We start from the raw sequence: 13,976 nt of genomic DNA, 5'->3' as shown, positions 1-13,976 counted from the left end.
AGAAATTAATATAAAACAAAATAAAATGGTCAAAAAACGAAAATAATTTTTTAATGATCTTCTGACTATAATAAAAGGCAATTCTTAGTTTAAATTTAAAAAAGAATATATATTGGTTACCAAACATTGCGAAAATATGTTTAATCTTATAATCCCGGCGGAATAAAAAGTTGTTCCTCAAATAGATTTTATTTTTCTACCATGTAAAATAAATATAAAATGTACAACAAATATTTTATATTTGTTTTATTAATCAATAATTATTATAATTATAGTTGTAATTTTTATTTTATAAGCTCTGAAAAAGATTTCGCTTTAAAACGTAAACACTTTCAAAAGGCATTTTATAAAGAGCAAAAAAGTCATCTATAAATTAAAAGTCCCATAAATTAAAAGCTTGTTAATTTTTGGAAAACTACATTAATAATCTCGCAATTTGCTTTCGAAACCATAAAAATATTTACTCACTATAGGAGAATACATCCCGGAAGGCCAACAGGTTATGGAAAAATGCTAAAAGTCAATGTGGCATATTTGGCAGTATTTGTATCAGTTTCAGTCAAATTAATATGCACACGAGTTCAGTCCAATTAATTTGCATTTAATTTAATACGCTAATGGATGAAGTCTTCATGTTTGGACACATGCCAGTTGCTCGAATATGTTTGCTTAATTTTTTAACATTTGAATATACTTTAAGGCTGAAACCAAATTATAAAACTCTCTGCTAGGATATAAAACACGTTAATTGTATATATGTAAACACATTGACCTAGTTATTCAAAAAAATAATATAAATATGGCGGCTAAAGTTCAGTAATAATGTTAAATTACTTTATAACGTTTGGCTGCGCCCTAAAATATTTTTTTGGCTTACCTCTACATTAAAATCATATCATATCATCTATAATATTATTTAAATTTAAAAATTTGCATAATTTTTAGTATAAAAACAAATAATACGCTGTTGCAAAATCTTAAATAAAAATTTGAAATATAAATAGCTTATTCTTATAAAGGGTATATAAAGATATGGCTTTGGAAACTGTTATATGTATAATTCTCATTAGTAATATGATACACTTTAGTGAAGATTGGCATGGGAAAAATAAATTTAAAATTCGTATCGATTTGGTAGACAAAACTTGCACCAATATTGACGCCTCATCTGCATATAACCAAATCGAAACCAGCGAGATTATATACGATTATATGCATATCAATAACCCAGAATCGGTGTGAAATATTGAAGCCGTCGAAGCCATTGACGCGTAGCTTTAAGCAAAACCAATTTGTTTATTGATGAAAAGGAGGAAAAAACCGAAAAAATAGTCTAAAAATAATATAATATTTGGAACTCGTTTATGCTTAAGGTGTTGCTGACCGATCGGAAGGTGCATCTTTTTAAATATCGAGATCGAGGCAGAACACAAGATAAACGATATGAGATGGTTGTCATTCAAATATATCACATGTCATAACTTGGGAACCTCGAATTGGGCTTTAAACGTTTTGTGAGTTTGAGAGTACTTTTAGAGGCTTATTTCTATCTTTGGCATCTCGTCTGAATTTGGTCTACGACTTACAACTTTCAGTTAATGCGAATGATTCAAACCTATTTAAGTATGATTTATTTAAATTTATTCACTGGGTCGTCAATGCTGGAAGGTTAAGGTAGATTCAATCAATCTTAAGCCACACTTAATATGGTAGTCCCAATAAAATGGCAATAATTAGTGGCATTAAATTAATAACCATAATCGTATCTCCGGAAGATGCATAATTATAAGAAAACATTTTTGGGAATCCCCGAGTTAGTGACGACAGCAAATACAATACATAATCCATGTACAATATGTTCTCAGAAATTAACTCAGATTTTGTGTATAAATCGGCAAAACAATAAATCTTTTCAAAGCCTTTGACATGTTACCATGTCACCGAAACCAACATCTCCGAATTAAATGAAACATTAGCATTTCCTAAAAAGCATACAGATGATTTCACTTTCAGTGGTTGTCATAAAGATCAGTTTTATGGCCATTGTGTTCTCATCATATGGATATTTTCTCAAGGCCCCCCACGTTGATTTACTTAAACCAAAAATTATCAACACGGTGGTTTAAAACCAAAGGTTCTATGATCAATAAGATCCCCAAAAGAAAATAGAATAAAAAAAACATTTCTGGAAAGGCTTTTAAAATATTTTTTTAATCTATAAAATATCAAAATAACTTTTTTTATTTTTTTTTTAACATCATGCATGCAAAATTGTTTCTCAATAAAATCTAGTTTAGAAAATTAATTCATTTTTATCACTGTTTACTCTAATGGTTTCTTTAAGAATTAGAAATAAAGCCGGCTATTATTGATTAACATAATTAATTTTTAAGCTTCTCAATGATTTAAAAACAGGCTGCTTACCATCGTGCTAGAATATGAATTTGGAAAAATCGCATTAAAGGTGCCGCTGGTGACACGAGACGTTTTGTAGTGTTTGGATAAGGCGGATTAGGCGCGTCCGGCAACGGGTTAATCCAGTTTGATATCTCACTTCGCGTACCAATTAAGCATTAACTCACTTTTATGGCCCAATTTGTTAAACGCACACATTTCATCGCCTCGAAGTCGAAGATTACAAATGACTAAGGTGAAGGAAGGGTTCGACGGATCGAACTGGAAAAGTTAGGCATTGAGCAGACCGGAGTGGAACCATAAATTATGCTAAAATCGTATTGGGACTCGTCTGTTTCAAATGCATTTAATTAAGACTGCCATTTTGGGTGTGCCGCCTAAAACTGAATTTTGAACCAGAAACTAGCTGCGACATTGACATTGCCGCATGCGGTGATCATATTAGCTTTTACTCTTTGCAATACCCGCACTCACAGCTGAGGTCGCGTTTTTAGGTCTGGTGTGCAACAGGCCTTACCAAAAAAATTAAAAAGTGAACAAACCAAACAAGAAACTTAAGTGACGGAGTTTCTGTAAGTTTCAGTTAATCGTTTAAATGCAAGTTGAAAATACATAATATATTAATTTAGGGTTTATTTAAAATCCAGTGTATTTGTTTTCTAATTATTTAACAAATTGTATGAAAATTATTATGTATTATTAAATAAAAAGGGTAAGGTCCCATCTTAGTTTTATTCATTTTATTTCAATCCTTACATAATTGAAAAATAGAACTTCCCCTTTTTCTTTAAAAGCCCTATTAAAGTAATAATACTGTTACAAAATATATTATAGAAACAAATATTAACGGAACATCTGAAAAATGTATTTGTTTTTTAATTTTTTTAAAAATATTCAAAGCTAATATTTTTACCGCAGTTGTAGGCGTGTGGCCACAGCTAGACTGCAAATTCGAAGAGTCGATATTTGGCTCTTTAGCTCTTTACGCGCTCTTAGCGGTCTAGTTTATCCAACTTCGGCTAGTTTTATTGTTATTTAGATAAGTTTCCTGTAGTCGGCCGTAAAAGTTGTTTGGGTGGATCTGGCTTCATCGAGAATTCGTATAAAAGCGTTGCAAATCTGCAAAAAAGTCACCATTCAGAGTCGTCTCTCAGTCTTAGACACACACTCCAAACCAGCAAAGATGTTCCGCTACGTAAGTCAAAAAGATATTTATTAATAACTTAAAAACCAAAAAAACATGTTTTGAGATATTTTTAAAAATCTTTAAATGGATTTCATTTTAAAATCATTGTTATAAAATCTTATTTTTGTGAATAGATGCTCGTTGCCTCCGCTTTCTTGGCCTGCGCCTACGCCGCTGCCTCCTACAGCCAGGATGCTGGTGCCTACATCACCAAGAGTGGTGGCGATATCCGTCCCGATGGTCACTACGACTACGCCTACGAGACCAGCAACGGAATCGCCGCCCAGGAGTCCGGACTTGGAGGACACCAGGTCAACGGAGGCTACTCGTACTACTCGCCCGAGGGACAGCTCGTTCAGATCCAGTACTTGGCTGATGAGAACGGCTTCCAGCCCCAGGGAGCCCTCCTGCCCACTCCTCCCCCAATCCCAGCTGCCATCCTGAAGTCCTTGGAGTACATCCGCACCCACCCCCAGTACGAGGAACCGCAGTACCAGTCCCAGGGTCCTTCCCAGTACCGTAAGGTGAACTCCTTCCGCGGTTAGGGAGTATTGGAAGTCTTATGTGATAACCTTTTAAAAGCTTTATTACAAATTGTAAAAATTTTATTGTAGAGTTAAAATAAACGAAGAAGTTGTAAACCAAATTTCATAAATGTATTATTTTGAAAAGATTACGAAATCAAAAATCTATTTAAAATATATTTAGGCATGTTAACAAGCTTTAGGATCTAAAATTCTAAGATGATTCTGAGATTCTTTTATCTCTATTTCAAAATCGCTTGTTATTAAAAGCAAACTCAAAAGCATTTCGTCTTAATTTCAAGAATCTTTAAACACTGTTTGATATACGATTTTTTCGTTCTTAATTTTGAAATACAGGAGGGGTCAAAAGTATTTACACAAAACCAAAGTTAAATATAGGTACTCAATTTTGCACTTACTTCATGTACAATTTGGCATCAATGGAAAGGTCATTTTAATTCCGTTTGCTGATACAAGACTTTTCATAACCCATTCATTACTTATTGAAAATGTTGAATTTTCGTGAAAATCTACTTATAAACCTTTTTTTCACGTCTTGAAAATTTAAATATGTTGATGCTTAATGTTTCTCTAAACAAAACTTATAGTAACTGCATTTTCAGAAACCGTTTTGCTTATATTTTTTTATGATTTTTTCAAATTGTTTAGAAATTTGCATTCGAGACATATTTTTCTCTTTTTCATATTACTTTTTTCTGACACTCTCACGTTCAAAAAATCATAAAAAATATAAGCAATACGTGATCCTTACTTTTTTAATAAAATTTGAAAAAAAGAAACGTTTTTAAAGATGTAGTAGCCATATTTCAAATTGTAATAGTGAGAAGAGGATCTCATTCATCTAGAAAAAAAGTGCTTAATTTCAGTCCACTGACCATAACTTGTTTGGTGATAACTTCAATATAGATGGTCCGATTTTATAAACATTTTACAAAGTCTATAAAAATGTGAAAGCTTGACCTTTATGCCTACTTTTAAGTATGAGCCATTTCAGAATGGATATATTTTACATTTTAATATTTTAGATTTCCTAGGAATCTTTCAAAAGCCTCATAATTAATATCTTTATTAAGATTTAGAAAAAAGTAGCACAAATTTATTAATTACATGGATCAATAAACTATATTAGTTACATTAATAGTTCTGAGATAAAAACGAGTTGGAAGCTGTGAAAATTATGAATAAATTTAAATCATTTTTACGTCACTTCAAGTTTGGGCAGCTACAAATCGGTTAACCGAGCTTAAAATAACGTACAAATCAAGAGCCGAAGTTTCTGCAACTGCGTGGCTCGTTACCTTTTAAGCCGCTCGCGTCGCTCTAGTTTGGCCAATTTCGGCTTTGCCATTGTTATTCAGATGAGTTTCCTGCAGTCGGCCGTAAAAGTTGTTTGGGTGGATTGGGCTTCGTATAGAGAATTCCTATAAATACATTAGCGATCTGCAGCAAAAGTTATCATTCAGAGTTGTCTCTTAGCCGCAGACACACGCACTCCTCCAATCCAGCCAAGATGTTCCGCTACGTAAGTACATCTAAGTAATAATAAAGACTAGAAAAAAAAGAAATACTTACGTACCCTGGTGGGAACATCATAATAAACCAAGTGCATATATGAACCTTTTTTTTGAATTTATGCTCTTAGTGAGATTTACTGAAATTTACCACCAAGCAACATAAAGTAATAACACATTTACCGAATTCTCTTAAATTTCTTTGTATATCTTAGCTTATTTTAAGTTGTTTTATATATCTATTTATCAGGGAATAAAGTATATTATTTAATTTTAAAATCATATTATTTTTCATTCAGTAATATTGATCATATTATATATTTTAGATTCTTATCGCCTCCGCCTTCTTGGCTTGCGCCTGTGCCGCTTCCCAATACAGCCAGGATGCTGGTGCCTACATCACCAAGAGTGGTGGCGATATCCGTCCCGATGGTCACTACGACTACGCCTACGAGACCAGCAACGGAATCGCCGCCCAGGAGTCCGGACTTGGAGGACACCAGGTCAACGGAGGCTACTCGTACTACTCGCCCGAGGGACAGCTCGTTCAGATCCAGTACTTGGCTGATGAGAACGGCTTCCAGCCCCAGGGAGCCCTCCTGCCCACTCCTCCCCCAATCCCAGTTGCCATCCTGAAGTCCTTGGAGTACATCCGCACTCACCCCCAGTACGTGGAACAGCAGTACCAGTCCCAGGGTCCTTCCCAGTACCGTAAGGTGAACTCCTTCCGCGGTTAGGGAGTATTGGAAGTCCTATGTGATAACCTTTTAAAAGCTTTATTACGATTTAAAAAATTTTATGAAATAAACGAAGAAGATTTAAAGAAAACTATTAAAACATGTTTTCTTTACAAGCGAGCCATTCTGAAAGGTAATTAAATTGCGAAAAATCTGACTTAAAATTGGGTATAAAATTTGACCGTCGTTTAAAAGAAAAATGTTAATGTAGAATATCAGAGAATTCAACCACAAATTAATAGAGGTATTCCACGTATAAATAGGTATCCAATAACTGAAATTATGGAATTAAGAATTACAGTTTTAGGGTTTCTATCTAAAATCCCCTGGCAAAACGGCAAAATCGAACCTGAAAATAGGTTAAAATTTTGATCCTCTTAAAAAACAAAAATTTTTATTTAGATTATTAGAAAATTAAACCACTAGCTCATAGAGGTATCACACTTCAAAATCGGAGGCCAATAACTTAAGTTATGAAATTTAGAAATGCAGTTTTGGGGTCCCTTCTGAAAGCCACTGGAAATACGGGAAAATCAAACATGAAAATGGGTTAAAATTTTGACCCTGTTTAAATGGAAAAATTTTAATGCAGAACATTAGAGAATTCTACCACAAACTCATAGAGGTATAACACCTTAAAATCGGAGTAAAATAGCTTAAGTTATGGAATCTAGAAGATCCGTTTTGGGTTCCAATATAGAAGCCATTGAAAATACGGAAAAATTGAACATGAAAATACGATAAAATTTTCACCATCGTTTTAAAGAAAAACTTTAGTCTCTATTATTAAAGAATTCAACCACAAATTCATAAAGGTATCCCACGTCTAAATCGGGATCTAATAACCCAAGTTATGGAATCTGGAAGTGCAGTTTTGGGTTGCCATTCTGAAAGCCATTGGATTTACGGAAAAATCGAACATAAAAATGGGTAAAAAATTTTACCACCTTTTTAAAAGGTAAATATAAATGATAATTATTAGAGAATTCAATCAGAAACTCATAGAGGTATCGCATGTCTAAATCGAATTTTAATAACTCAAGTTATGGAATCTAAAAGTGCAGTTTTTTAAAGCCACTGAATATACGGTCTAATAGTTTGGGCGGTGCGCGGATACCCTTATTTTTTTGTTTTCTTATACATATCTTAAAATTAAAGATGTTATTAAGGAAGGTGGACTCAGAAAGATTCTTGATACATCGAGATATTTCTAGTGGAAATTTCTTACACCTCCAAAAAAATGTCCCAAAAATTGTAGGGGATTGGGATTCCTAAAAACTTTAATTGGTTGGATAAAACGGTAGTGGGGAGTCCCCTGGTTAACTTCAAACGCACTGCAGTTTTTGTTCGCCTAATCACTGAAGCAGTCCGTCCTAGTTACCGGCTTATCGAAGAAGGCTTTCGCCTTTGTTCCTACTGAAATCTCATTTATTTAACTAGTCCCGGCGGAAGGAGGCAAAGGAGCCAGCTACTGGTACCCCTATGCGGCATTGTCATTTTCCCTCCGGCTTTGTTCCAATTTTGCGACAGTCGCTGCAGTTAAGAGGATTATTGCCTGGCGAACAAAGAAGGAAATGCCAAGGCCTGTGCCAATTTATTGAAAAATCCCGATTTCAAATCGAGTGCGAATTTTAACGGGCTTCCTTTTTTTCGCAGTTTTTTACTGTTTCTGTGTTTTTGGGTTCCTTTATTGTTATTTTTTCACCCATTTTCGCGCCGCCTGTCGTCCTTGTCCTTTTTCCAGGTCGGGCGACATTGACCCACGTGTCACCCGGGGTTGGCTACGCTTATTAATGGGCTCAGTTAATGTGTCGCACAACCCCTTCTTGCACCCGAAAATTAAATTTTCCCCCGTCCCCTTTCATTTTGGGTTAAAAAATTGGCAAGTATTTTTGCGCGAAAAAAAAATGAGAAAATGTAATTTATTAATTTCGCATGGACGTGTGACAGTTGGTTGCATTCGCCTGATCCTTTATTTACACAATGAGCGGCAGCATTGGGTGACCCTTTTTACCCCCGACGACCCAGCGAGATTTTTATGCGGAAAATGTCAGGAAATTTTTTGTTGCAAAATTCGCATTATCCATAGAAAATTGCAACTTTACAATGGGCAAGGGTTGAGGGCAGCATGAGCACTTACCCCTTACCCTATAGCCCCTAACCCCTTTTCAGTGTCATGGGAGGATTTCAAATTTCACATTCAGTTCGCTTCATTTGCGCTCAAAACTAATTTGGTGACCCCTTTCGTTTTGGGCTAGATTTTACAGATTTTTGGAAAACTGTCCCGATTGGACAGGCAACCCTTTCTGTGTCCCCCGGTTTTCCAATGTGCAACAATGCAGCGGATTGTAAACTCTAATGAAATTTATGTCGATTCTTTTGACAACTTTTGGGGGCACCACACGCTTCGCACGCGTGTGGATTTCACATTTTCCATTCGACAAGCAGCTGCCACAATTCCGGAGTTCGTAGGGTCCAAATGGTGTTTAAAAACCCAAACTACCCGTGCCGCAAACACGGATACAGCACACATACTCGCCAGTATCTTAGGTTTTTTTATGGATCTTGTTTACTTATTCGATTTTGATACTATTGGCGCACGCGTCTGTGTTTGCCCACGGCTTTAGGGGCCGCAGCCGGGGTTTTTTCTGGGGTGTTAGAGATAAGAAAACTAGGGGTTTTTTGGTGTAAAAATGTACTGTAGTTTTTTGTCTAAAAATTGACTCTGGCGTGTGAGTCTGAGTTGAGTTTAGGGTTTTTAAATCAAGACACGCGTCGTTTTGGTAATGTGTAATGTCTTCACATGCTGGCCCATGCTTGAGGGCCCAATGATTTCTTTTTTTTGGATTTATCGGTGATTATACGGTTATAAAAAGAACAAATGCGGACATAATTGTAGATTAAATCTCATTAGGAATATTGTAGAATTTTAAAGTATATAATATCATACTCGACAATATATGTATTTAAAATCAAGGGTCATTTGTAATTCAATTATTCTTATAATCCCTATCAGCTTTATAAAAATACTAACATTAACTTCTTTCTTTAAATTATTTTCTTTCTCCCTTCTTAGATTTAATGAGAATGATTTTCAGTTCGTTAATAACTCTATGTTATCTGCTTTTCGATATTAGCATTATCTTTTAATATAATCAAAGGGATTACAAAAATGGTATAGTAGATTAAATCTTATCGTAAAGTATTTCATACTCAAAAATGATAAGTATTTAAAATTAAGTCTTATTAACAATATCATTATTTAAACAACCTCTATCACTATCAAAAAATATTCATATCATATATCTTTAAATTATTATATTACAACCTTCTTAGATCTATTCGTTTGTTACTCTTTGTTTTCAGCTTATTAATATTAGCGTTCTATTTTAATGTCATTAAAAATATTTGTAATATTATCAAGTATAAATAAAAGTTGTAGTTCCTGCTTGCTATATAGTTTGGAAATCGGTTTCGATTGAAAAGAGGCTTAAGAAGATTTGAAGGAATTATAACCGCCACCTATCTTATCTTTGGCTCCGCAGCTATGGATGTACTTCAGCTACTCCTTGACCACTTTCCGAGTTTCTGTTCTCGAACATTTTGGGAGATAAAAGTATAAAAGTCAATGGCTTTGGGCAAGGGGGCTGTTTGCTACTTGAGTTTTTGCCCAGCCTTTTTTATTCGAATAATGCAAGCTCCCCCACGGACACACTTTCAAAGTCTGACCACACACACTGACCGCCATTTCCCCGCGCTTTTCCCTTTGCTTTCCATTTCCATTTCCACTTTCCCATTTCCCATTTCCCTTAAGCAGCTTACGCACTCAGCTAGCGATTGTGTGTGTGTGTGTGCGTGTGATAGTGCATAAAATTTATTGGCGCTTTGGGGGAGGCGGGGAAAGCAGGAGAGCTCCACTTTCACTTCGGCCTGCCAATGGCAGTTTTCCTTGTTGTGGACAAGGCTTTTATAATTTTATGCCATTTCTTTCAATATTTATTTTGTTATTATGTTTTTGTAATGAGTTCAAGTTGTTGTTGTCGCTCTCGTTGTCAACAGGATGGGCAACAACAACAACAGCAGAGACAACAAAAAGCTTGTTAGAGGATGGCGTTGAAATTGGAAAAATTGTATCAATAGACGGTTGTCTGCGTATGTGTGTATCGGCCGTGGTGTGAGTGAGTATTGCCATGGAAAATTCCGCCTGGCACATAAATTAATTAATTTTGTTTTTGCCTCTTTTTTTTTTGTTTGTTGTATCCTAGATCGGGGGGTTGGGGGTAGCAGGCCTATCGAAATTTAGTTTAATGCGCAGTCCATAACATTGAACTACACTGGAAATAAAAACGTTACATAAAAAGGTAGAAGGTATGTTGGATGATTATATATGTTAGAATAAAAAAAGGTTCTAAAGATCCTTTTTTGAATTAAAGCATATTTAAGATTCATTTGAAAGTTTAGTATTCCTTTTAGATATTTACAATTTATATTTAATATTTATAATAATAATAATTACCTATACTTAATATTACCTATTTTGGATAATAATTTCCGGTGGTCATAGAGAATACCAATTTTTCCCGTGCACTTATCTTACTTTTCTTCTTCATTGGCCCATCTCCGATTTCCTTTTTTCTGTAGTTGCCTGAATCTAAAGTTACATTCGTCTCTATTGATTTTCCATAATGAGGCTTATATCGGCCCAACTCCCCTGGTGGATCCATCGAATTTCATTGCAAAATCACTGCAGGGAAAGTGATGGCCAGGGGCGCCCTGCCGAGGGGTTTGAGTGGGTGGTCGGTCTGGTGAGGCGTATTCTTCGGTCGGGAATAAGAATTCCTGGCTGTCATGGCTGATTGCCAAGCAAACAGACACGCACCCACATCCACATACACACCCAAGCGGAGCAATTTTATTGTCATCATTTATACATAAAGTGGGGCATCGCTACAAGGTTTCTTTATCCTAGCCCCACAACATATGTTAATATTTTTTTATTATAATAAATATACGAGGTTTATAGCAGAGCTGAAAAAAATAATAATTTAATATTTTGTTGTAAGGATAGTTTTTCATTTTCGAGGTAAAATTAAATTTAAAACTTTAAATTAAAGGATCTATTTTTTTATTTTGATAATAAGGCTATGTATATGTATTAAATGTATTCTATAGCTCAAAATGTTTGTTAAAATTTAATATTATTATAATTAAAATTTTTTTATTTTATTATTCCGTTTTACAATTTTCTGTTTTTGAAGTATTAACTCATAGTCAATTTTCACTGTACTCACACCATACCATTTTTTGCGAAATATTCTTGCACAAGGACAACGCAGGATGTGGGTATTGTTTTTGTAGCTGTCAAGTCAATCCTGACATTATGATTTCTACTCCATCAGCAGCAAGCTGATAGCCCCTAACCACTTCTTATGCCCCGGAAAAAGAATACAGCCTGCTACCTTTGATAGATTTTTCAATTTATTATCAGCTTGTCAGGCTTTTTTTCCCTCCTCCTTTGTTCCTTTTTGTAATTAAGGATAGTAAGGAATAGCAGGTTGGTTAATATTTATTGCTATAAATAATTTTGCAAGTTTTATGCGGCTCAACTTTAATTTGCAAAGCGATAAATAACAAATGGCCCCAGTCCAAAGCCAAATTCCAACTCCCTTTCCAAATTCCGGAATCCAGATTCCGGACCCACGCACATGTGTACATATATAGTATGAACCCGGGGACAGCCGTAAAATGAAAGTGAAAAGAAAAGTGGAAAAGTAGCCGGAGCAACAACTGCAAAAAGTGCTGAACGCAGACAAAGTACAAATTGCCCACAAAAATATAAAAACGATGCCAGAAGGAGCAGATGGAGGGTCAGAGAAAGGAAGAAAGTTCAATTTACTACTTTTCACTTTAGCATACATTCCACCCACCCAAAAACACATTCAAGCACACACTCGCACACACACACACACTGGCAGGAATTCAAAGGACACCCTCATTTCGGGTGGCCAGCTGGAAATTGGAGAAGCCAGAAGCCTCAGCATCCCACACACATGCTTGTAGAATTTTCCCAAACCCCTCCCCCATTATCCTGGCAACCTTATACTCGCACTGGCACTCCCCCAAAAAAAACTTTGCCTTTTGCGTTAAATTTTTCTTTTTATTTTGGAATTTCGTTCGATAGTCTCGCACATACATACATATATGTAGGTACATATGGTTATATATATGCTATATATATACACACATATGAGCATCTAATTTTCTTTTAAGGTCAAGCTGAAATGAAATACAAAAAAGTTTTTTTTGCGCTTGATGAAAATTACAATTTTCGTCTTATTTTTCTCTCAACTTTCATGCCAAAAGGAAGAAATTGTTTGCCCTCTTGTTGCTTCCGTTCGTTCGCTTTTCCTTTCCTGATGTCCTTTCCCCTCGCAACCATACAAGTACGCTTACGCATGTGTGTGTGCGCTTGTGTCCTTTCTCCTGGCAAGTTTTATTCCTCATCAACGCCCGTTCAACCTATTCCCCCTCCACAGAAACCTCAAACTGAAACTCAAACTGAGACTCGGAGTCCTGGCAGTCCTTTCTGTAACTCGCATGCTGTGTGTATCCAATTGAAAAGGCAAGGAGCAGGACGAACGAAGAAATCTCAAAACGCAACTGAAACTGAAATAAATCCGTATTTTGGGTGTCGATGCCTCTAGTTTTCTTCTTTCTTTGGCTTCACATGCCACCAAATGAGAAATAGTTAAAGGGATTTCGAAGTTAGATAGTAGATCTAGATCTTTAATATGGGGTTGTCGGATTTAATGTGCTAAGGGGCCGAAAATTGCCCAATGAACTCATTAAGATCTAATTTATGATCATTATATGGAATGATAAGTTTCCTGATCAGTGTCACTTTGATCAATATATTTGGTTTATGATAATAATCCTGAAATAATTATAACTGATATGGAAACCCCTATATTATATCTTTTAAATCCTATCTTTTGATTAATCGTTGCAGGAGATAATCAAACTTTTGAATTCGCTCTTACATTAAAAAAAACTTAAGCATACATATGTGCAAACTTTCAAAGAAAGTAAAACAACTTTGCATACATATTTTTTTTAAACCCTCAGGTATATGTACTATTTTTGACTATCCATTTAATTATACTACCTTTGAAAGCTTATAATTTTTCCAACTTTATCTTTTAATCTTTTTATTGCCAAGCGTAATATATTCAAAAATGTAGATATATGCAAATACTAATTCCCGCTCCACTTTGTTATACTTTGAAAAATGACATCAAGAAAATTCCTAGTTAAAAATGCTAAACGCTGGTGGAAATGTATGCAAAAGAAAAGCCAAAACCAATTTTAGTCGCGTTCTGAAAAGTCATTAGGGTAACCTACTGCCACCCCTACCCGCCCGTTCTCCTATCCACTCGTCTCTGGTGCGTGTCCTTTTGCGTCATTTATTTAAATTGCCGCATTTCCAGGACTAATGTGCATATGCCAGAGGGAAAACAAATGAAAAACCCACCCCAGATCCGGATCCCCTCGCTCCCTCCGCCCCTCGTCTTGATATACATTT

General features: G+C 35.3%; 2 protein-coding genes across 2 annotated transcripts; both read left to right on the top strand.

Moving 5' to 3' along the window:
- The first annotated feature begins 3,541 nt into the window (after window positions 1-3,541).
- LOC119554143 (larval cuticle protein LCP-17-like) lies at window positions 3,542-4,175 on the top strand. Its single transcript, XM_037864920.1, has 2 exons — window positions 3,542-3,610; window positions 3,736-4,175. Exons 1-2 carry the CDS (start codon window positions 3,599-3,601, stop codon window positions 4,144-4,146), a joined length of 423 nt encoding a protein of 140 aa, XP_037720848.1. The 5' UTR covers window positions 3,542-3,598; the 3' UTR covers window positions 4,147-4,175.
- Window positions 4,176-5,656: 1,481 nt separating this feature from the next.
- Window positions 5,657-6,408, top strand: LOC119552534 (larval cuticle protein LCP-17-like). Its single transcript, XM_037862153.1, has 2 exons — window positions 5,657-5,668; window positions 5,984-6,408. The coding sequence occupies exons 1-2, from the start codon at window positions 5,657-5,659 to the stop codon at window positions 6,392-6,394; spliced, it is 423 nt and encodes a 140-aa protein (XP_037718081.1). The 3' UTR covers window positions 6,395-6,408.
- The last annotated feature ends 7,568 nt before the right edge of the window (window positions 6,409-13,976 follow it).

Source organism: Drosophila subpulchrella, chromosome 3L, assembly GCF_014743375.2.
Source record: "Drosophila subpulchrella strain 33 F10 #4 breed RU33 chromosome 3L, RU_Dsub_v1.1 Primary Assembly, whole genome shotgun sequence".
Classification (NCBI taxonomy): domain Eukaryota; kingdom Metazoa; phylum Arthropoda; class Insecta; order Diptera; family Drosophilidae; genus Drosophila; species Drosophila subpulchrella.
Note: the sequence above shows the minus strand (reverse complement) of the source record. Positions and strands in the feature narration are given on the sequence as shown.